This window comes from Oryzias latipes, chromosome 18 (assembly GCF_053564925.1).
Source record: "Oryzias latipes strain Hd-rR chromosome 18, Olatipes_Hd-rR_3.1".
In the NCBI taxonomy this organism is placed as follows: domain Eukaryota; kingdom Metazoa; phylum Chordata; class Actinopteri; order Beloniformes; family Adrianichthyidae; genus Oryzias; species Oryzias latipes.
The window spans coordinates 24429357-24454053 of NC_136254.1; the positions used below are offsets into that span (position 1 = coordinate 24429357).

Consider the following 24697-nt stretch of genomic DNA (forward strand, 5'->3'; position numbering starts at 1 on the left):
AGCCTAGAACTTTTATCTCACCATGACGATGAGAACTACCCATTTTATCATCCATTCCAGCTGTGGCGCCTCGCCTGAGGACGAGAAGAGGAATGAGCAGTGCCGTCAAGCTCATAATTAACTTTTCTGTCTTTGAGGCTTTACCTTGTTTTCAGCCTGGACAAGTCGGTTGAGAAAAGGTTACAGGAAAATAACGACGGATCAAAACACGCAGCATCGGTATGTGGGGGGGGGGCAGATGCGACAGCTATTTGAATTTCTTCTCTCCTTGCGTTGTTCTTATTGTCTGCAATTATTCAGCCAGCTCTCTCCCAGCAGTCTGCTCTTCCTTGCAGGCGCCCTGCTTTCATCCAAATTCAATTTAATTCCATTCAGTGATGATAATTGTGAAAGTTCTCATTAGCAACACAGGTGCTGATGGCTGCTTTGCATGTTGTTCTAAATTATAATACTGCTCTTCTGTACATTTTTATCAACAGTCGCTCATCACTGACTCCGTCTTTTCTGGTTTAAATGTGAAAAGCCTGCTACTCTGATGGGACATCATTCACTGTTAACCAGAATTATTGTTCGGCATTTGTTGATGCGTGTGCTAAAATATTAGTTTGTAGCGCAAAGTTACTGTAGCCCAGCGGTCTCCGACCTTTTTTTAGCCCACCGACCAATTTAACCCTTGTGCTATCTTAGATGACCCCACCCTTGCATTGACGTGTTCTCCCTACCATGACAAAGGTGGATAAAGGTAGAAAGATTTCATGAAATCCATGGACACCAGTGAAGATCACAAATCATTGAAGAAAAAAGGTTCAGAGCACTGTCTAGTGGGTCTAGATGACCCAACTCCCAATGTCAAAGTGCCTAGGATAGCACAAGGATTACTGCCAGACAAAACTTTCCATTTTCTCTTAACTTTTTAGGGGAAGGTTTATCTTAATCCCTCTGGAAAGTATCTACAGCTGCTTTAAACTAGGGTTGTGCCGATACCATCGTCCATCGTGATGGTTGACTGACATTCCGATGGAGAGACACCATCGTGATGCCACGCCCCCGCCACGCTGCGAGTCGACCCTGTAAGCCGCGGTTACATGTGCAAAATATCTTGATGGGATCAATGCTCGGATTAGAATCCAACCATGTAGATGGGCCCAGAAAAACTTTTTCAGATTATAAAAGACATTCACATGGGTCACACTTTCGGTCGGAATAAATCATTCGCACATGCACAGTAGTGTTTTTAAAAACCGGAAGCGAAACTTACTTCCGCCGAGCGGCTACATACAGATACGTCAGCACGGTATTATAGAGATGATGATCTCCTAAACATTCTTTCATTAATGTTACGGTTATTATGAAGCGCCTGTTCGCTCATCATTTTAATTTTAATCCGTGTGGTCAGTGCTTTTTCTGTTGAAAAACGGAGCCGGAAGCCAGGATTAGCAGTATGCTAACACGGGCTAACAACATTAGCATGAACATAAATCCATGCGTGAAACACTGCAATCTGCATCTTGGCTGCACGTAAATATGTGGGAATAACATCAGCCTTTATTTTGTCGGGACACGACTGGAAACACAAATCCACGTGATTGTTTGAATGGTTTCTAAGGACTGAGCGGCCTTTCTGCTTCGAAGCTTACACACTGCGTGAGCTAGCACTCCGAGCTCTGCCCCGACACACTTTTACAGGGAGACCTGCTTCTCCTAAATTCCGGTTGCTCGTTCACGTAGAGCTGCGGGACGGATCACAGTCCTAAATCTCCCACACGTAACAAAGCATCCTTACTTCCCCTAAAACACAAAACTGTAAGTCCGTCTGCTCTGCTAGAAACACGGTCGCTCGCTCCACCGGTCTAATCAAACGCAGGACCAGACCATCTTTTCTATTTTGTTTATGTGATTTTTTTTAAAGTCACTTCCCTCAGTTTAGACTGGATCATCGCAGATGAGTCATTATTTGGGAAATAAAACAAATAAAGTAATAAAGTAAAATGACAAATAGCAATTATATAAGAACGAAAAATTAAAAATAGCCCCCCCTCGACGATATCATCGTCCATCCCGATAGTTGAATGCAAACATCGTCAACTGCCAATTTATGGGGACATCGCCCAACCGTACTTTAAACTTCACTAGATTTTATGTATGAACCATGAAAATGTGATGTAAACTTTCTCTTAACCCATAGCTGTCAAACTGGAAGCTAAAAAAATCAGATGCCAGCTTCAGCCTCGTCAAACTTTAAGGTGCGACTGTTAAATAAAAAAAAGACTGGTATTTTCTAAATACATTATTAAACGTGAATCCACCATTTGAGCGACTTTATTAGTAGCATCCTCATTACGTTACACAGTTGGTTGCTGAATATTCTGTATTATTATTATATCAACAACAGTCACAATAAATCCATATTTGGAGTAAAGACTCCTGGTTTTTTGTCCGTTTAATGCTGATTTATTTTATTTTGAAGTCAAAGGCTCTTCTTCTGCTTTCTCATGGGCTCTTTTCTGTGAAAAGAAACTTTCCAAATGCGTTTGTTTTTTTGTTAACTTTGCTAGTGTGGATGTTTCAAATTAGCGGTCGGCGCTGCCATTTTATGAAAGTAGTGGATGGATTTTTAAAACGTGACCGAGTGGCTTGACGTGACAGCCAGACAGGCGATGTACCAGAACTCATAGAGAAGACTTGTCTAACTTGGGACTTATCTAACTCTACAACTACATATTTAAAGTCCAGCAAATGATCTTCATCCAGATGAAGTTGGGGGACGGCTGGGGGCGCAAGACGAGCCGGAGACAGGATCTACAGCCAGGTGTAGGAGCAGGAGCAGAGACGAGGTACACGGTCAGGTACAGGAGCACGGATGACCCAACTGGGATCTGGAGGGCACTCATGTACTCTCCCTCTTTCCCACTCCCCAGGTGGTGGAGTATAAAAGTGGAGAGGATTTCATGGAATCCATGGACACCAGTGAGGTTCACAAATCATTGAAGAAAAAAGGTTCAGAGCACTGTCTAGTGGGTCTACATGACCCAACTCCCAATGTTAAAGTGCCTAAGATAGCACAAGGGTTGAGGTCACCTATTTGACCTCTGCTCTTCCTCCTGAGGGTCTGCAATCTTACATTAGGCTTTAAGTTTCTAAAGGTTGTCTGTGCAGCATCAAGCAATCTCTGGGATCTATACATATGCATGCCGCATGATCCAGACATCAGCTCCCAGGAGTCCAGAAATAACTTTTATTACCCCAACTCTGAGCTGATTTAATGCTCAGCTGCTGCAGATTAGTGTGCCTTATGATGAGGGTCACAAAAAAAAAATTCCTCCTGAAAAAGGATGAGTTGAGCATTTAAGACCCACCAGTTGTTGGTCAACTCCAACCATTAGCACATTTTTCCACGCTCTGCGTTATCATTTGATAAGACAGGGTTCGCTGTGCCCTTCAAATGATGCTCTTACAGTGCAGCTACAATGTCAGTTTCAAAAATAGCCTTTGATCAATAAGGGTTTCAGTTTCTTGCAAGCCTCCGTTTTTCACCTTCAGGGTCTTACTGAGGAAGAGAAAAAGAAACTCTCTGTGGTTTCAAATGTTCTACTGCTGGTCTGCTGAGTAAATATGCAAATTAATTTTAATTATCCCTTTATTTACCCATTCAAAATCTGGGAAAAAATGCGAATTAAAATATCTAAAATGTCACAATCAGAAAGTTTTTACTTTGCTGAAGTAATGTCCATTATATGGAGGACATATAGTTGGAAAATTAAGCTCAAGAGTTGCATTTCTGAGTATTTCTCTATTCAAATCGTAGTAAATGCAACGTAAGGCTGGGGATGTGAGGGTGTATAAGGTAACCCTTGTGCTATCCTAGGCACTTTAACATTGGGAATTGGGTCATCTATACCCACTAGACAGTGCTCTGAACCTTTTTTCTTCAATGATTTGTGATCTTCACTGGTGTCCATGGATTACATGAAATCTTTCCACCTTTATCCACCTTTGTCATGGTAGGGAGAACACGTCAATGTAAGGGTGGAGTCATCTAAGATAGCACAAGGGTTAAAGGCCTCTGTTTTTATTCAATCGTCTGCTCTCATTTAAAGCGAGAGACCGACATGAAACTAAATCTTCATACTTCCATTCTCCTCTGCAAGGTAATTGTATTTCGCATTAGCACTTTGGCTTAAATAGGAATCGACTGCTGACGGGACAACAAAGGAAGTCCATGGTCAGAACTGCTGCATGTGGATGATGATGATGATGATGATAATGATGATGAGTAACAAAGACAAAGGGCGTGGTCAGCACGGAGTCAAAGTACTGAAGTAACATTAGCCACTTGCTGTTGGAATATTCCAGAAGCATTAAGGACGCACAATGCTCCAAGTATTTCACCACATTCTGTATGTCGCAAGTTTACTGATGATTTCATGTTTATTAGAAAGCCCACTGAGACAACTATTGTTGTAATATTGGGCTACAGAAATAAAATTGAATTGAATCCCACAAACACACTGTCTTGCCGGTAATATCACCACTATTGTAATCTGCAGCTAAGTGTAGTCTGAAAGGGAAAATTACACGTAAAAAAAAAACTAGCACTTCCTAGTTGTTTCAAAGATCCGTTCCAAACAAAATGGTGTTTTTAACACTATCTTGTGACTTCTTTTCTCATGATGAAGAACAGATATTAGGATAAAATAAGCTCAAACTTGCAATTATAGGTATCTTTTTTATTCGAATTGTCTTGAATCAGAAGCAGACGTAAAAAATCAGTTATAAAAATTAGTATTTGTGATGTTAAAATAAACTGGGCGGGCCACTTCCTACTCCGCTCCATGTATCTTGCACCGGTAATGTTACATTAGGGGTGTGAGGGGCTGCAAGTTAACAGGACAGCATAAACAGCAACAGGGAGGGTAAGGGAAGGGGGGAGGGGGTGCTTCACATCAATGGCCCCGCCCACAACTCAGAGGTGTATTTCTGAAGAACTTTTGCCGCCCTGGAGAAACTGTGTCCTAGAAAATGACATTGATTTTGGCTAAAAAAAACCAGCATAACCCTAAATAAAAGACCACTAGGAACGCTTTGAACATAGATCAAAAGAGGATCAGAGCAGGACTTAAATACATGTTTATGATTATGAGATCATTTTTGATGTGAACAAGCCAAGAACATCAGAAAAACTAGCACATTGTTGGCATTGAAGAGGTACTCTGGGGACATGAAATGGTCAGATTTACAATCATTTCACACCACTCTGTAAGCTAGAAAGAACATTGATACAAACGAATGAGCCACTCTTATTTTTAGTCCTTGGCTGTGAAAAGGCACGAGTCAGAAAGCCAAGATCTCCGTTTCTGCTCCATTCCTCACCTACAGCCATACGCTGTAGATGTGAACAGTAGAGGTCACAAATGCCGGCGGCAAAAATTACATTTCTTTGTAGGCTTCAATAGAATTCCCTTATGGGAAAGGCACACAGCTTTAGTAACCGGGAAGACCTCTTAAACGAGCCTGTACTCCTCCTTTTCAAGAGATGTTAGAGGGGTTTGGACGGCTGCCAACAATGAGACTTTAACTTTTATCTGGTCAGGAGGCTGTTCAACCTAGAGGAGGTGCTGAGGCACACATCATGCATGCTGGAGAGATTCAGTGTCACGGCGGGACAGGGAGAGCTTCGTCATGCTACGAGAAGAGCTGGATGAGGGATAGATATCTGGGCATCCTCCCTAAGACGGCTTTCACAATAGTCCAAAACTGAATAAGTAATGGATGGATGGAGGATTCAGAGTTTGCCATCTTGAGGCGTGTCTTGGATGCCTTTCAGAATGGGTGCTCTCCAGAAAAACAAGTGCAATACTAAAACTGGGCGGCCGTGGCGCAGGGGTAGGGCAGTTGACCTCTGATCTGAAGATTAAAGACCCATTATCCCATGTTGCAGGTTCGATTCCCGCCTTGCCCGCCCATACGTCAAAGTGTCCTTAGGCAAGACACTGAACCCCACCTTGCCTCTGGTGGAAGGTTGGCGCCAGTGTTTGGCAGCGGAGCCGCCACCAGCATGTGAATGTGTGAATGGGTTTGTGACTGTAAGGCGGTTTGGGTCTTCGAGGAAGGTAGAACCCGCCATGTACCATTTGAAACTCATAAACTCTTTTAGGTGGGATAGTTTTGAACACTTTTGCAGCCATTATTTATGTGGGTTCCTTTGAATAAAGGCATCTGTAGACCAAACCACGATTCATAAATGCATTTGTTTTAAAGTACAGTATGAGGTGTCAGCTATGTTCCCAGAGGCCTTAGCGCCATGCTGGTTTTAGGGTTGTCCAGACTCGCACAGGGTCATAGACCGGAGCGGCGGCATCGTGAAGGGAGTACAGGCGTGTCATAATAACAATAAAGGATGTTCTTTACGCAGAAATGTTACATTACTGCTATGAACAGAAGTAAATTAGGGGTAATGTGATAAATACAAACTTTAAATCTTTCTTTTAGCTTCTTTTGGCTCTAAAAATACGTAGCACTAAAGATTTTTTATTGTATGTTTTTACCTCTGGTTTATTAACTAAAGTATGACATCCCCACTTTGAATAAGTGCTGTATTAGGGGAACGCAGAACTGCTTTTACAAAACACTTACAAGCGCTGAGTGCACTCTCAGGAAAATGACCAAAAAGAAGAGTTTAGGGGGTATGTGTCTTTTTTATTTTGCAAAAATGAAACAACTTTATTTATTAATTTGTTTTTATAGACGGCATTTCATTTGAAAAGATATAGCTCCTTGGCTAATTGGAGGGATGAGTAAGCGAAAGCAATTTTGGCTTAGTTCGGGTGGGCAAGGCCTTGTGGGAAATCAGTGTCGTGGCAGCTCCTGTAATTAGTTCTGCTTGTTAAAAAAAAAATGAAGGGGTTACTAATTAGCGAGTGGATGGCTTCTTGACTTGTTGTACATCTTTTCCCCTCTTTCCTTGATGATCATCATTATCGTCTGCAGGCAAAAGTGGGCGAGGCGGGGAGGAGGGCGCGCCGTGGTGCTGCTCGACAGTTTAGCTCGGGCACGATGAATCAAAATGGACAAATCTCACAGGATTTTCTGTCATGCTCTGACAGGCAGACAGACTGACAGGCTGGCTGCAGGAAGCTTGTACAGGCAAATGCCGAGAGCTGTGAAAAAAATGTCCCCCTTCAAGTTTTCTTAAAGTGAAGCAGAGCAAAAGTTTTCAAGGACCTCTATGTGGACAATTGGAGAAGCCACATGCTTTATTTATATTATGGTTATATCTGTTTTTTTCAGTCAGAATTAAAGACCCACTTAGATAAAAATGGTGTTTTTAACATATTCTTGTGGCATTTTTCTGAAGATGGAGGACTTAATGAAAATTTAGCTCAAAATTGCATTTTTATTTTATTTTATTCAAATCGTTGGGAATCAGGAAATGGACCTTATTTGTGACGTGATAAATACAATCAGCAGCCCACAAGCTCCCTGCTACACCCCATTCTGATGTCTCCAATGTGTAAAGATATGGATGATGGGAAGTGTGGGCGGGCTTACTCTGTGCTCTGCCGAAACTGTCCTAGAAAAGTTTTTCGATTTTAGCACAAAAAGAACAGGCATGAAATTAAAAGACCACTGCTTTTAAAATCGCTCAAAAGACGATTGGGGTGGGACTTTAAGCAATAATTCAAGGAAAATATAGTTAAATATTTCAGCTGCAAATTGTAAATACTTTCAAAAATCATTTGATTTAACTTTTTTAGCATTGGTGTGCTAAGAAAGAAGTACGTTATAATCCTCCTCTAACATTAAGAGTTAAAGGCCGTGTCACACAGCCACTACATACGTTTTGTGCATTGAGCACGGAATAAATGTGGTCATACGTGGAATAAATGAAAAAAGTTGTGGTCTTTACGTGAAATTTTCACAGATGTATCAGGAATGAACCACGTTAAAACCACCGAACAAGTATGAATAAACCACACCAAGAACACGAAAATCAACTTAAAAGCCAAATCTGGCGTTGGTTAGATAATTTTTACATATGTGCCGTAAAAGTTATACATCGGTGATACATGCGTGAAAAGTCCGTATGTGGAACAGTCAAGGAAAGCCACAAATTTGCGCACGCATCTCACTCAAATCACGCCCAATTGCACAAGATTTACGCAATACGCATAAATTGCGTAATTCTCAACCGATCCAAAATTTTAAACAGCTCCAAACCAAATTCAGGTAAAGACCCGTCGACCGAAATCCTCGACGCACATTGACGAACGGAAGAAACGCTTACGTATATTACGCATGTATCACGAAAGACCAGTATTTCATTCAAGGAACATTTACAAAATGTACGTTGTGATTGTGTAATCTTTTTGTTGGTGTTTGCACTTACCCTTTGGAGTTTCAGTACAGTCAAACCGCTCGTTTGTTTTTCGATCTAAAGCACCAAACCCGCCAGCAACCTTTCAGCATGATTGGTTCTTTGAGTATCCAATCAATGTCAACGTTGCATGGCATGATGTGTTGGCCAACGTGACACAGACGGCCGTGTTTGGAAATCATAAAACGGCAGACTTACCTCGTAGTCTTTGGTGATTTTTTATTATTTTTTTCCACACAACCTGCAGCCTATTTTCTTCCAATCTGACCATGAACGAGCCATTAATAGGTTGAAATAACTTTAAAAAAAGGCTTGGAATTGCCACCAGAAACCAGTGCTGCCTCGATCAAAGGCAAATGATCGTAAGGTCAGTGGTCAACTGAACGCTAAAGGTAACTAATGCACGAGTCGTCTGTTCTTTGGCGATCTGAAATGAGGTCAGTCGCTCCCTTGGGCTGCCATGTCTAATGTCCATTTAATGATGGAACATTTGTCAGAGTTTCAGTCATCAAAAAGACTGGATTTAGTCAATAGCATCATAATGGATCACGGCCGAGAATAATTTATTGGATTAATGTATTTCATTAGAGAATTAGACTCTTGTCAAGGAGGATGAGTGATTGGCGGGGGCAAACAGCCATCAATAGCACCGCCATTAGAGCCATTCAGGCCTGACGTGGCCCCTTAAAGGCCGGACAAACGGGTGTCATCGCAGCACGTGATGAAAGCGGTACTGAAACTCACTGTACTTGATGAAAGTGGTGGCATCATAGAAGGATGGCATCTTGTTTTCGAAGCATCCTAGAAGCAGGGCCGTTGTGCTGCTTCACTGCTGCAGGTGAATGGGGCGAAAGAAATAAGATTCATTCAAATAAATGTAAAAAGAAAACCGCAAGATCTTCACACAGCATCTTTGTGTAAACTCAGAGGTTGACAATACAGTGCTGCAGAGCTTCGTGAGTTGGGATGCAGCCGATTTCACCGTCCATTCTCCACATTTGATCGTATTTTGCTCCTTTTTCCCGTTGAGAAAAGTTTGAAACGGTTGCAACTGGTGGCTGATTTGAGGTTACTGTGATTATGAGATGAGTAAAGGATAATGCCTGATGAGATGTCCATTATCAGAAAATAATTGACAAAGCTGAGGCGTTTGTGTCGGTCGATCCACTCGTTTCTGATAATGGACACAACAAAGGCCATTATCCCGCTTAAACTATGGTCACTTACAAAAGAAATGAATATTAAATCAAATATTCCTGCTTTAATCTTGTTGGTTTTTTTGTTTAAATAGTTTTTTCACACTAAGCAGACTATTTGCTACACACTGTGATACTACTGAGCCCACACCGACCTCACTCTGTTGTAGCGGAGGGAATAGTGGGATATATGTTAAATGTCAGAAGTGATACAAAACCTCATTTAAGAAGGAAAGTTCACCTCTTACTGCTTGTTTTTGACCAGACAATGAAGCTAAAGTTTGCTTTTTTCAAAGAAACAAATTCACGAGTGGTATTACTAAAAGAAATGTTACCGCTAGTGTTCAGATTTGATTCAGAGACTGGTATGTCCATCATAGAGACATTTAATGGTCAGAGATCTTTTCTACCGTCTTGTCGCTGTGATAAACTGTAGAATAATATCTGTCCACCTTTGTGCCAAGTTTCTGGTTACCACCTGGCGTTTAGACCAGCGCGATAACATAGATGTCGACTGAGTCCGAATTCCTTACCTACTCACTATATGGTGCTATCGTCATTTTGTAGAGCTATCTGAATCTGGTGACTAGAAATTTCCCAGAGGTCTCTGCGAAAAACGAGTGCGTATCAATGCTCACTCGATTGGGGAATATAGACCACAATGCATTGCTTTTGAATGTTTTTTTATATTAAAACATGATATATTAAAATGTACTTTTTATAAATCATCTAAGTTACGGAGCTCCAGTCATCAGAACACAGTGGATTCATAAATAATCTTTGTACCTTTATAGGTTTTCACGTGGGGGAAGTTGGTCATATTTGTCGTTTAAAAAAGAAAAAAAGTAGTGTTGCTTTACAAATCCAGAGCTCTCGATAGTCCCTCACTGTATAGTTTTTTTTGTAGTTAGGGACTAGGGAGGGAATCCGAACATAGCCTAAGCCTGGTTTATACTTCCCAGCGATTAGCCATCGCATCAATTGTGTCCAGAATCACGCGCAGTCTGGTTCATACTACTGTAAGCTGGTTTTGCTTGCGAATGTCAGCGAAAAATGAAATGAAATTCTGAGGGGCGTTGAGACTTTTCAAGTGACCCGATTGTCTCCAGCGTTTATTTTTAACGTGGAGGACGTCTCAATCGTACACTTGCCACGTTGGCAAACGCGCAACTAAACGATGAGACAGAGGAGGAATTGGTCGTCCACTAAACAGAGGCAGGCAATAATAATACAGAGTGAAGGTGGGGGGAAGTTAGGCATTTCCTAACTTCTTCAGTGAAGGTGTCATCATTTTCTGTGTTCAAAAGACATTTTTCTGGACAGAGTTTGCTTCAAATCGCTCGAAATAAATTCTAGTCAAATGACGCGTGACGGGTGAAAAATTCCAGTTGCGGATGACATCATGAGCAGGTGTCACATTTCCCAGCAATCGGGACGATTCCGCTCCGATGGTCCTGCGACCAATGCGACCCGAGCGATTACAAATTGTTTTGAAGCATAAAACAGACCTTAGGCTACTTTAGAAAACCCTAACCTAACCCTAACTTTAGAAGAATCTTTTTAGGCCTTTTCATTGTCAATTTTTAATGGAAACCCTGCGGCCAATCAGATTTGAGTATTCACCCAGACCCTGATTTAAAGGCAAATAACAGAGTGATGCTGCTTGGAAGGAACAGCTGACTTCATTTCTGCAAACAGGTCATCAATCCCAAAAACTGTACTTTAGCTTTTGTGAAATGACTGTGAAGTGACCAGGTCAGGAATCTTTTTGTTTGTAAATCGGATTTTAGAAATCACATTTCTCTGTTTATTGTCTCATTTAAAAATGAGACTGACTTATAGCAACAACAGACTTTGCATTGACCAAGAATCTTTCTTTTGAATGAGTAAAACTCTGTTTCTGTCCCAGACTCATAAAAAAAAATTGTGAGCAGCAACTTCACTCAGTTTCTAAAAAGATGAATTCATTCCAGCAATTATAAAAATTATAAAACAAAATGATTAAAAGTAATTTAAGGTTTAGAGGTTTCATTTATTAGCTTGTAAATTAGAGCCCGTGATGGCCCATAATAGTAATTGCTTCACAGATTTTTGCAAGATTTAATTAGATTTAGTAGTTTATTCTGTTGGAGAAAGATTTTTTATTTTTTTAAATGGTCCAATTGGAGTCTAAACTAGATAAAAGACAAAAACGATATTTTTATGAACAAGGCTGCAATGGATTTAACCAGACATCTTCCTTTGCAAAGTATAAAATATGTTAAAAGCATCATTCTCCTGCATAATTGTGGCCCAGATGGAAGACCAAACGAAAAATGCACAACTAATTTCTCTACAAATAGACTGGTTTTGTTGTTTTCCAATTTCAAATGTGAGGACCCGTAATCCGCCGCAGTAATTCAACACCCAGGGTTTCCAGCTTTTCCTCAGTGTCTGTTGGGTTAAAACAACCTGCAACATCAGAATAACAAAATAAGGAAAGAAAGGCAACAGACCAGAGGTACCCTTCTATGAGGAGAACAGACAGAGATAATACCCAGCAACAATCTCTCTCCGCTCTGGCGCATATTCTGTCGCCTCCTCTTTTATTAAGTTTGTTGGATTTTCCCTAAAGTACACATGCGGTGAACTCTAAAGGGAGGGAGAAACAGAAAAGCACAGCTGCAGTGCGATCAGAAAACATTAATTGCGACATGTCTATCTATTACAGTCTTCCCACATCAATGTTCGGACCTGCAAAGCTTTTTCTCACGGATAACTAACACTTTCAGGTTTAGACACAGCTAAGACGTAGTTCTCATGCTGAAGACGCTAAGATAGTCGTTTTCCCTCCGAGAGTTTCACCTCCACCTTCCTGTGAAAGAGTTGGACACAAACACTTCTGCAAACATGATTATATCACCTATATAGCTAGGTAATGCATACAAGCAAATATGAGATAACTTATATACATATTCTTCCAAAAAAGAAAAAAAAAGCTGCAAATTACTGGGTCTAATTTTGCCTGATGTTCCACCCTTCATCAATAGGTCTCCATAAAACATGAAGTGTTGCGTGTGCTTATTTCCTCATCTCCCGCCGCTGATCCACTTCCCAGAAAAGTCCTGACGTGACATTATGTAAGACTTAGATGGCAGAGCTGCTGGTATTAGAAAACGCAAAAAAAAAAGAAAAAAATTCAGAAAACATGCTAATCTCCCTATGTGATTATTAGTCATAATATTTAATGCCGGCTTAATAAGAGACTCATGGCATAAACTCCATCCGGCACATTCACCTGCCTTACGCCAAACTTCCTGACATGCCTTTGTGTTGGATGTTAGCGTATAATTATTCCCGAGTGTGCAGGGAATTGACCTACAGATGGGGACTGGGAGCGTGAAGGGTCGTGGTGGAATAGCTCAGTAAGAAGAAAAACAAAACCCTAAAATCCAGGGATTAGCTCAAGTTCTGCCCATTTTTTCTGGCAGATCTGCATTGCTGGCCTTTCATTTCTGTAATTAAAGTTTAGACTAACCCAGACCAAGTGGATACATGGTAAATTATGGGCTGTTAAATAAGTTAATTCTTCTCTATGAGTTCTGGTAAATCGCCTGTCCGTCCTGGGGGAGGATCCCTCCTTCATGTGGGCACCCCCGAGTTTTTTTTTAGGAGTTTTTCCTTACCGTGAAGGGGGGTCTAATAAGGGCAGGAATGCCAGTTTAGTTTAGTCTGTTTAGTTAGTTCAATTTAGTAGTTTAGTTTCCCATTGAATTCTATGTATTCATGATCCTTTTGATTTTATGTTTAACTTTTTCAATAACCTATACGAAGCCCATCGATACGACTGTTGCTGTGAATTTGGGCTATACAAATAAAATTGAATTGAATGAAATAGAAACAGTGGGAAGCAGTGGTTGCTAACGTCCAGAGCCGAAAGTCCTCATACAGGAAGGAGTTGGAGGAAACTTGAAGTCAGAGAAACATTGTCTACCAGGGATGTAACGACTACATCTACTTAATCCATGAACCAGTTTTTATTCCTACGATCCAACTAGATTGATCTGAGGAAAGTATGTAATGGAATCTACCAATGCCACTAAATAATCGTTTCCAAATGAAATGAACCGATTATATCAAGATTGGAAAATACCATTTGGACTGAGGCACAGTAGGTTTATATTACTATAGCGTATAAACAACCATCTCTGTTGCATTGATAAAAAATGAAAAAAAAGCATTCAATAATCAGTCGGAATGTTGACATCGTCTCTGTCATGTCAGTGTTTCATGTTCGTCCCTCCGCAATGTAAGTTCTATTTCTGGTTCATCGACTCATCGATTTTGCAAAAAGTCGGAAAAACAGGAAACAGGTTTCGAGTTAAAAACTTCTGTTGTACTTTCACAATAAAAAAAATTTACATTGTTTTATATTTAAGGGGATGCCTAGTGTCCAAGTGATGACGCACGTTAACACCATGGATTGTCGTCCGTATTTGCCACGGATGATGAAAGTCTAATTTTGAAAGTACAAAGACATAATTTACGACATAAGGACTCAGCGAGGAAAAATTTGGATCAACTTCTCAACGTGGGGGGGGGGGGGGGGGGGTGTACAACACACATGTGATGACAGCAAAAAATTGTGGAAACACTTTGAAGTTTGCAAAGACATGTGACCAGACAGTGTGCTCGAATGTTCTAATAATTTTTATTATTTTCATGTGGAAAAACCGCAGTGGTTCAGTTTTTGAAACTGAAATGTGAATGGATTTTCCATTAATACTTGTTTGCTTGTTTGTACACATATTTATTGACACTTGACAATCTGGCAAGAAATCCCAGGAATCTGGAAAACTTCACCTGAACTGTTCAGTACCCAGGTATTTCTTTGGGCCAAAGATCATTTTTGTGTCATTACATCAGATTGAATTGAATCAATATCCACTCGGAGTCACATCGTCAACCACAAATGATGATATGAATCGTTAAAATGAAACGTTGCTTCTTTCTACCGTTCGTCTGGTGACACGCGATAACTTTTGTCGTGTGAACTTGGGTTCACTCCACACGTCCCCAGTCTGTTGTTTACCATGCACTCAAACCTTCAGACGTCGTCATAAAATGTTTGCCTTTGCCCTGAAAACACTCGCACGATCAACCGGATCGGCTTCTGAGTTCATTCGGCGTTGGGGCGCCTTATCGGCGCACACCAGTGCCTTCACATTCTACACATTTCTCTTTGAAACTGCGTAGGCAGTCAAACAAAGCCTTGGTATTCTGAGATCCGAACAAAAGCTTTGTGTTGTGTTTTTTCATTTCTTTTTTTTTTCCTTCCTGCTCCCCTTTCTTCTGCGGTTCGAAGCGGAGGCCTTGAGCGACTGCTGTTTCACACTTGTTCTGGAGATGAAGTGAGCACACTTCAGTCAGGCGGTTGGAGAAAGGCTTTTGTTTCAAAAATAAACTGTTACACTATCATACGTGCCAAACCGGCCTGCTGGGAACGATGGAGGGAAAAGGAAAGGAAAGAAAAAAAGAAAGGAATTGACTGATTGTTAAAAGACAAGAGTGTCTTTGGCATGATGTGGCACATTTTCTGCAACAAAGTTATCGCGCCGACACTGGCACGACGCTCTCATTTGCTATCACGCTGAGAGCTGGATGAAGGAGTCAGAATGTTGCACTCATGTCTGAGCTGTAAATATGAGGCTTTATCCAGGAAATGGTTCGCTGAGTTGTCAACTTAATGGTTCACTTGTTGTACAAATTGAACAATCCCTGACATGTGAGTTGGAAACCTTCAGAGGTGTGAAGAACAGAGAGAAATTGTTTCTTCTCTTAATTCTGGACGGAGCCACAAGCTGTCGCCTCTTCGGACACGATGAAAATGGTCTTTTTTGGAGTTTTTATAATGCTCTTGTGTCTTTTTTTTCTGGTTATGGAGGACAAATATAAAGAAAATTAAGCTTAAAATTGCATTTCTGGGTATTTCTATATTCAAATTATTGTGAATCTGGAGCAGACAAAAAATGCTGTTGTAGTTGGGATGTAGAAGGTACGCTGGGTGGGTGGGGGCATCTAGCTCCCTGCTACGACTAGATCAGGAGTGAGGAAGCTTTTTGATTCGAGGGTTGGAAAAGGGAGCCACCAAGAGCAGATTGTGTTTTTGTAATCCACCCAAACCAAAATGAATGGAATCTGGACAAAAAACTTTCTTTCATTTTGATTGAAAAGTAATATTTATTTTTTAAAACAGAACATTTTGGGTTGTTTAACCCAAAACAGTGGCTTTTGTTCTCATTTCAGTGTCTATTAAACGGATAGGTTAATGTTCTTCAGGAAAAACTGCAGATTGGAGAAATGCTGCTTTCAGTTGGTGTTGGAATGATCGGAAAAATGACTGTCCCACTCGGAAAAACACACATGAATGTTAAAAACAAACAAAAAAACAAATATCTTCCAACACCACATGAATGCAAAATAACTTTCTGCACCTAAACAAAGCTCAATTTATTTGTGGTGCACTACCTATGGGGGTACACCAAAAAATAGACCATTAATAAGGGTTATTGATATCATTTATTCCAGTTTGGCGGGCCGGATGAAATAGCCGTAGTTTGCACACCCCCGGACCTGATCCATGTTTGTCTTTGTTTTCCATGCTTGAGCTTGCATGGACAGGTGCAGTGCGAATATTGCTCGCCATTTTTGTTGCACCACTAGCAAATTTGGAATGAACTACTGCAGCTCTGCAGAAAATATGTCCTAGAAAACAACACGCTTTTCAATTTTTAGCAACAAAAAAAAACAAAAACAAAATGGCATAATTGGTATTGAAAGACTACTGGGAATGCTTTGAAAATGGATCAAAAGCTGATCGGAGTGGGTCATTGAGCTTTAAATGTTTTTCATCTATTCTAATTTACCCCCAAAATGTTGTTTTCAAAGTGCTTTTTTGATATTTCTGCATGCCTTTAAGTGACACCGAAAGCTTTAACGACGTTCAGTTCAATCAAAAACAAGGCAACCCTTTTGAAAGTCTTTGCAGCAATGCTGTGAAGCGTTTTTTTCTTGGCTTTTGACCATTTTCCCGTCAGGAAGTAAACTTTTGCCTCAGTCTGATCCCTTTTCCATAGCAGAAGACATCTGTCTCTCTTTCTGCGCAAATCTTTTGTTTCATTTGCAAAGGAAAACCCCTCCAGAGTGTTGTCTCTTACTGGGCTTTTATTAATGTCCTGTTTGATTAAACACAAAAATATATCTGAATATTTTATTTAGTAATTGCATCGAGGGAAAAGCCTATTTTTCACTATAAACCCACAATGGATTTATTGCAGCATGAATACCAACCTTTCTAAAAAGATTTCTTTCTTTTTTTTCAGAACATTGAATCTCATTAAATGGATGCATTTTATGGAACTCATTAAATGCATCAAATGAAAAGGTCTGTCAGTTAATGATTCACAATTCCGTTTGGTAAATTAAGGAAGTTTGCATGTTTTCTGATTAAAATGAAGACTCTGCCCATGGGAGCCAAACACAGACCCACAGAGATCATCTTCTTCAGATTTGTGCCTTTACAGAGTTGTCGTACAGCTCTGAAAGTGTCGCTGAAATGGTAAAATCGTGGACAAAAAAAGACTGTAATCTGACTAAATCAATAAGACACAAAAGTGTTGACACTTGAAGGATCAATAACTAACTCTTTGACTTTCAGTCAGGTGAGATCGCCAAAAGAAACCAGAACGTTCTTACACAAACAAAGTAATAAAAACTGGCACAACTCTCGAACAAAGGCATACATTTTGTTAACCAGCCTAACCAAAAAATGTTTTATCTGCCTCTGTGTCTAGAAAAATACACCCTTTAAACTATAATGTCGCTCTTTAAAGACCCACTTTGATGGAAATAGTGTTTTTTGTTGGTTTTAACATGTTCTTGTTCATTTTCTTCTTATAATGGAAGACATGTATAGAATATTTTAATATTAAAACTGCCTTTCTAAATATTACTTTATTAAAATTGCGTTGGATCAGGAGCAGATGAAAACATAATGTTTGTAAAAGCGCTGACTCATGATGCAGCTACTGCCATGTGCGAGCTAAAGTCTCGCTTTTACCGCTCCAATTTTAAATCCTCCATCTTGTAGACAAATGTATCCGTGTACGTTTTCATTTTCCTCTTCTGAGGTTTTAAACTGTGCGGCTAGATAACCTTTTTTTTGCATTAGCTTGAGCTTGTGAGGCGCTTGTTGGTAGTGGGGGGCGAGCTTAAACAAAATGCATGCTGGGAAATTAGCTAGGCTACCTTTGGCGCTAATAGAAGGAGGGTCTAAGGGCAGTTTAGCATAGTCTGTTTAGTTTAGCAATTACCTATTGAATTTTAGGACTGATCTCCTGTTCTTATAAAATTCAATTTAAGTCAATTCAATTTAATTTATTATAGCCCAAAATCATAACAGTCGTCTCAATGGGCTTTGTATACTATTACCAGTATGAAGCCCATTGAGATGACGATTGTTGTATTATTGGGTTATATAAATAAAGTTCAATTGAATTGTAAAAGTCCCCCCACAACCCAAAGGCGTATTTCTAAGGAGCGACTGCAGCTCTGCAGAAAACACATCTTCTAAACAACACTGGCGTTTTCATTTTAGCCAAAAACTGCACTTAAAAGACCCCTGGGAAGGATTTTACAATAGAAAAATATAGTTGGAGTGGGACTTTAAATGACTTAGTGACATTGCAGTTTACCACATGCATCGTCCCTGTTGTGAATCAATCTTCGTTATTCTCGTCCAATTTTGCTCACCATTTTTGTTGCTGTTAAGTTGAGGGTGTGAGGGGCTGTAAGCTAGCGGGAGAGAGTGTAAACGGAAAGCTCTCAGAAACGGGAAGGGAAAGGGAGGGGTGTGCTCCATGCCAACAGTCCTGCCCACAACTTGGATGTGATTTTCTAATAGACTCCTGTAGCTCTGCAGAAACTACTGGATGTCCTAAAAAAAAAAAAAAACAACATACGTTTTTGGATGTTGCCTAAAAATTGAATAATCCTAGATAAGAGACCACTGGGAATGCTTTTACAAGAGACTGAAAGATGATGGGAGAGTCACTTCGACAAATTCAATGCGAAACATGCATTTTTGGCTGTGTGCATTTCAATATGAGTGTGAAACACAAGCCCAGAAAGGCTTCATCATAACTGTACTTCCACAGCTGGAGCAAGAAAATGCTAGAAGTTCTGATCTGAGTCGACACCCTTGATGGAAATAACAAATCATGGTGACATTTTTAAAGGAATGTTAGGGAAATTCAAGTAGACGCAGTTTAATCCTGCAAATCTGTCCTCCGACCCAGCAGGCAGGCACAGCAGTGGGAAGGAATCTGTCTCTCATGTCCTGTCCGCTCGCATCACATTCATCACCGTCACTGTAACGTCTTTCTCTACTGTCTCCTCACCTTGTCCGTGTGGTTGTGTGAGGCATGCTTCACATCTATGTCCTGTTTTTCTCTCCCCTCTTTTACTTCTTCTTCTCTTTGTGTTGGATGAGAAGGCGAGTCCCGGGGCGCCAGAGGATGATGGCAAATTGTCGGTAGGTCTTGTCTGATTGACACCTCTTCATACGTTTCTGTGTCTTTGCCTGTTTCTGTGTAGCTGTATTGGTGTAACCCTGATTCCTCCTCCTTTTACTGCAAATAAGAAGTGCGCTTCTTTCTCTGACCATTAATTAGTGGATCCGTTCTGAAGTCCTTTCTTTGGTAAAGTTGTTCCACACAGCATAGAAAACCCAATCCAGACAAAGTGTATGTATTTGCCTAAACATAAGCCTCATATTGCATTTTTATGAAACCAAAAAAAAATAAAGGATTTCGTCCTGACTGTAAGAAAAAGCAATTAACAGGCAGTTCTTTGAATTTCTTGCTGAGCAGCCACGTCTTGGAGAAATTGCACCTGCTCTGCCATTCTGAGTGTCTTCCTTTCCTCCTGCTCACACCCATATGGGCTTGTGAATTAGCACCTGACACCTCCTGTGCCTACGCATCACCTGTGAGAATCCACTCCCAGCAGCTGTCACCTGCGACGGTGTCTGATTTTGTTTCCACAGCTCTTGCTTTCCCCGTCAACTGCTGGGCTGACCTTGGAGAAGATTGTTTTGAACCCTAATGTCACCCTGACTGAGCACGCCTGCCTCAACCAACAGGGCTTATTTTTCTAAGAAGCTGGAATACTTAACTGTTTTTTTTTTTAAGATTTGGTTTCAGGTTTCCGCTTTGGGGTTTAATGAAAAAGAGGATTAGGGAGTCATATTTCAAAAGTGAAGGCTGTAGAGCATCTTGTGTTCATTTTCTAAATGTAACACTTTAATTTCTGTGCTTAAATTAAGCACAGAAAGCCTTTTACTACCTATAATGTAAAAAAAAATAAGGAGACTAACAGCACAGCTGTTGGTTGAAAAGGATTTTTAGAAGCAGCTTATGCATAACTGAGCTTTTAAATTGTAGATAACATACTATGTTTAATGCTACGTTCACAACGGGGTCAGAAAAACTCGTTCAAGCGACCATTTTCAATGAAAACTCTATGTAGAAGTCTATGTATACGTACGTATATGCGCGGCGGGCTTCCGCATTCAAGCTGTCGTGTTCACTTCTCGCAACACAAATTTTTAAGATGGGCTCTACATACGAAATTGAATGTTAAAGCTTAAAAAAGTTTATTTCTGGCGAAGAAAATACGCTAGGCTGGCAAGTCGCCCAGGAAGGGGAAGGGGGAGCGGGGTTGCCTATGCTAATAGTCTCCCCCACAACTCAACGTATGTTCACACCGGGCTTGGCAACGCACTAAAAAGCTTATGTATCAGCATGTTTCGGGCTTCCGCTTTCAAAACCGTCGCGTTCACACTTTGCTACGCACGTTTCTAAGACCGTTTTGGAGTTTAGTTAAACAGGTCGAACTTTGACTAATCAGGTAATGACGAATGGGTGGCGCCTTTTTTCTAAACACAGAACCATTGTGCCCAGACAGAATTAAACCAAACACAAAGTCTTTCATGTATCGGAATAGAGCTGTGAAAGAAAAGAGCATGGAGCATTGGATATTTTGCACCAAGCTTCTTCTAGGTACATGTTGGTTAGCGACCGTCCAGTGTGAACACCGTATGCTAAAAGCGCATTTATGAATGCCCTTCTTGACATCTGTCTGGGGTGTACATAGCATGAAGGCTTCCATCTCTGTCAGAGGATAATTTGACCGACACTCTTACTCTTCCCTTCCAGGCAAGGCCCCGCCTCCAAAGGGGGGGTAGTTCCGCCTCCCTCCACAACAGCTTGATGAGGAACAGCATTTTCCAGCTGATGATTCATACACTAGACCCTTTAAGTGAAGGTAAGACCAATTGCATAAGGAAAAGTACATTTCCAGACTTCACTGACTTTGATTGTCATAAATGTCTTTTAAAATAAAAATGACGTCAAGTTGCACAAAGCCTTGGGTTTTTTCAAGACTGAAGTTTATCTCCAAACAGATAATGTACAAATCCAACACAAGACCCTTAACATATAGAAATATTTTGTTGTGGGCTGAGACCAATTCATCTCCTCTTAAGAATTCTCCATGTGATGCACACAGCAGATTATTTCCCTCTAATCCAAGATGATGGCCTATTAGCTAAACTAAAGAAAAATGTAAAACTGCAGCTTCAGCACTTAGTGGATAAAATGAATATGCTAATTTTCCAAGAAGTGTTATTTCATTCTCATCCCAGCACAAAAAGGTGATAGAGAATTAGAAATCTGTGTTCACTGAGAACAAACAGGCAGCACAGGTTGTAATGCAACGACTTTTCATCCATGTTGATGGGATGTTATACTTCCCTTTCTCAGTTCATGTTGTTACTCATGAAAAGCATGAATGTCAGCACTGCGATCCAAGAGGCAAAAGTCCTAGAGTCATTTGTAACCTTAACACTGCACTGGGTGACTTGAATTATATGAGCAGATGTCTGCCGAGTGGTGAGACTCTTTTCAGTTTTTTCTGTGATGACTGTCCTTTCAGAAAGCCAAAACCCTGACTGAGTGACTAACAAGTCGCAACAAGATGAATCTTATGCCTTAGTCACATGAACCCATACGAGGGTTGTCCGGACCCCTGGAGGGTTGTAAACAGGTGCGGCCGCATCTTAAAGCGAGCGCAGGCGAGTTTTGCAGTTCCTTTCCTCATGCGACCAGCTCATGAGAATGAAAAGTACCATTGTTGTGCGCATACTAAGGGTATTGTGAAGTATTTTTAAGGATAATGCAAGTTGCACGCATTTATGACGTACGGGTGATACTGTCGTACGATGCCCCAACGCAACAGTGATGCACCTTCACGCAGAGGGTGTGAAGGTGATATGTAAGTCCTATAGGACGCCCATAGGATATTTAATCTCCTCATTTCTTACTGTCGAGCTAGATTCACATCGCAATCAGCAACTCGCGTTCAAGTGGCCTCTTCCAATGAAAAGTCTATTTAAAAGCGCATTGTGGGCTTCTGCATTCATGCATAGCTACGCAAGTTTTAAACGATCGTTTTTCAGGCTTTACATACAAAAAGCGTACTCATTGAATGCCAGTTAAACCAGGTAAAATTTTGACCAATCAGGGACTCTGATTGGGTAGTGACTTATGGATTTAGTTTACCAAGACAGACGAGCCAGATGGTGTCTGTGTTTGTTTTTCAAATATAGATAAACCAAGGCCACTCTCCTGACATAATGGTAACGCAAATCCGCAATTGCAAGGATGCTAGCAATGAACCGAACCATTTCAGTTTGGTTTCGATTTGCACCACTTCAACTTTTCGCTCCAAGCCTCTTCCACCTGTAGGTGGTGGACATCAACTAACAGTAAAAAGTAAGAAATAGAATCCCCTCCCTGCTTGTCCAGTGTTAACCACACCATTGGTTTAATGTGACTTCAATAGCGTGTCAAATGCTCTGTGTGTGCGTAGCCTCAGGCTACAACCATGAAGCACGCACTTGACCGTAGAAAAAAATGTGCATGAACAACTTTGCCCAACGGGCTCACCAAGTGGTCTGTGATCTTAATATTTCATGCGTGGCCACTTAAAGGTTTGCCCATTTTTTACCCATGTTCACCCACAGGGGCAGTTGTGACTAAGGCATTAGATTATGCTTTAAGATGTATCAAAATACCCTAAATCACCTCTAAATATACTTCGTCGTTCAGTATTGGTATTAAAATCATAGCCTGAGGGGGCATTCTTGTGGGCATGGCAACTGTCATTCAGATCAAATCAACACATTGCAATTCTTCAACTTCCTTATGTACCCATGAGAACAAACTTTTTTGTTTCCTATGCAAGACTTCAAAGTCCATATTACCTTCCTGATCACTGATGTGAATTGAAATGACCAAACGGACAAACTCATTGTGACTGTGGAACAAATGTGAGGATGTTGGGACACATTTGACTCATGAATCCTTTAGCAAGCCACAAACTGGAAATGAATTCACCGAAACAACAAGTACAGTGTGGCATAATGTGAGGACGGAATTCATTACTGCTGAGAACAAAAGCAACACTTCAGTTGTTTGGTTTTTTGGGGGGGTTTTTTCTTTGCTATTCTGAATATATTATTGTAAGATTTACATGCAACACCTTGCAAACAAGCCCAACCATTTTAAAACAGGAGGTGAAAAAAACGCACACTTAGGCACATTTGTTTTTGCTGATTTCTTCATGGCTACATTTTCTTTAGCTTGAAAAAGTAAAAAGAATATATTTTTTTTTAATGTGTAAATGTTGGTGCTTGTTTTGTTTGGGGAGCTTACAGCATAGAGAAAGACAAACGGTTCAGTCTTCAAGGATGGAGACGGTTTGTTTTAGTGCGCACTCAGCCTTAAAGAGGAGTTCGTCAGGGCCGCAGGGAGCCTGCAAGACTCAATCCATACATTTTTTATAGGCGTTTCTCAAAATAAGCTGTCTGCTCCTCCATGCTGAGAGATGGTCTGAGTTGTTTTGCATGTACTTGAAAGCCATATTTATTTGACTTTCAGAATAGGATAAGTGAATATTTGTTATGTCTCTTTTTAAAAAAAATCATATTTTCATCTTTTTGAATAAATTGATCAGCCTTTTTCATTGTTGTATGGCTATCCACTAAACCTTTAAGACCCTTTTTATTCATATTTTTGTTTTATTTATTTAAAAAATTTTTGCGGCCGGTTGAATAAAACTTTGTAATTGTTTTGGGATAAAAATACTTCAACTGTTATCATTAGCTAAGCCTGTGTTTCTGTTTGTGTGAGCGTGTAGCGTATGTAGCAGTATTTAACTGTGAGAATGGATATTATTTGTGTTTGACCAAGAGTATTTGAAGAATCAAAGCAGTATTGGGTTCATTTGATGAATAATTAGGCACTTTGCCCTCAAAGACGGGTTAAGTTAAGCTAACAAATTCAGTTTTTGTTCTTTGTTGACCGATAGCTCACAAACGTCCCACATTTTGACCTGTTTTTAGAATGAAATGTTTGCCTGCAAGTGAATTTTAGTTCATTTAAGTGAATTATAAGCAAGAGAATTTCATTTATTTATTACATTTTTTTTTGGTTTCTCATCTCTGGAAGTTCCTTTCAATACCGAAATGTTCACAGCCACGCTATTTTTCCCTTGGATTTATCTTGTCTCTGTTTCTGTCTTCTTATGTCTCTTTCAATTACTATCCCTTCAGAATTTGCAGATTCTGGTGAGTTACTTCTCTAATTTCCTTCACATAATTCCCCCCAAAATATATCTGTTCTCATTGCAACAGCCTGGAGGCAACTTGTACCCAATGTGTCCCTTTTGTCTACATTTCCTGAGCGCTGTCGTGCTGTGTGTCGGCTCTGTCTTGTCCATCCTTGCAGACTCTTTCCTTAAAATATCCCATTTTCTTCTTCTATGGATGTGTTCTCCCTGGAAAAACACTCTGTGACTATTTTTTTTATATTATTTTCCTCATTGTCTCTAATCCTTTCTCTCCTCTTTGGAGTTACTGTAATCTTATTTTTTCACAAAAAACAAGCTAAATGTATCGGGATTGGGTTTTCCTTAACTCCAGGTTTGTCAGGATTATCAAATGATAAAGTTTGAACTGGGTTCATGA

The 24697-nt window shown here is 40.3% G+C and overlaps 1 protein-coding gene across 14 annotated transcripts in view; it reads left to right on the top strand.

Annotated features, from left to right (window-relative positions):
• The window catches only part of LOC101167489 (sodium/potassium/calcium exchanger 2), a 79202-nt gene that overhangs the window by 25050 nt on the left and 29455 nt on the right, over positions 1-24697 (top strand). For 4 of the 14 annotated variants that reach the window (XM_078936409.1, XM_078936407.1, XM_078936411.1 and 1 more), the window contains exons 3-5: positions 19093-19141; positions 20826-20934; positions 24284-24298. In XM_078936409.1, coding sequence (XP_078792535.1) covers positions 19093-19141; positions 20826-20934; positions 24284-24298 — 173 coding nt within the window. The remainder of the gene's footprint in view (positions 1-19092; positions 19142-20825; positions 20935-24283; positions 24299-24697) is intronic. The other 10 variants (XM_011487376.4, XM_078936415.1, XM_078936410.1 and 7 more) reach the window with 5 other exon arrangements.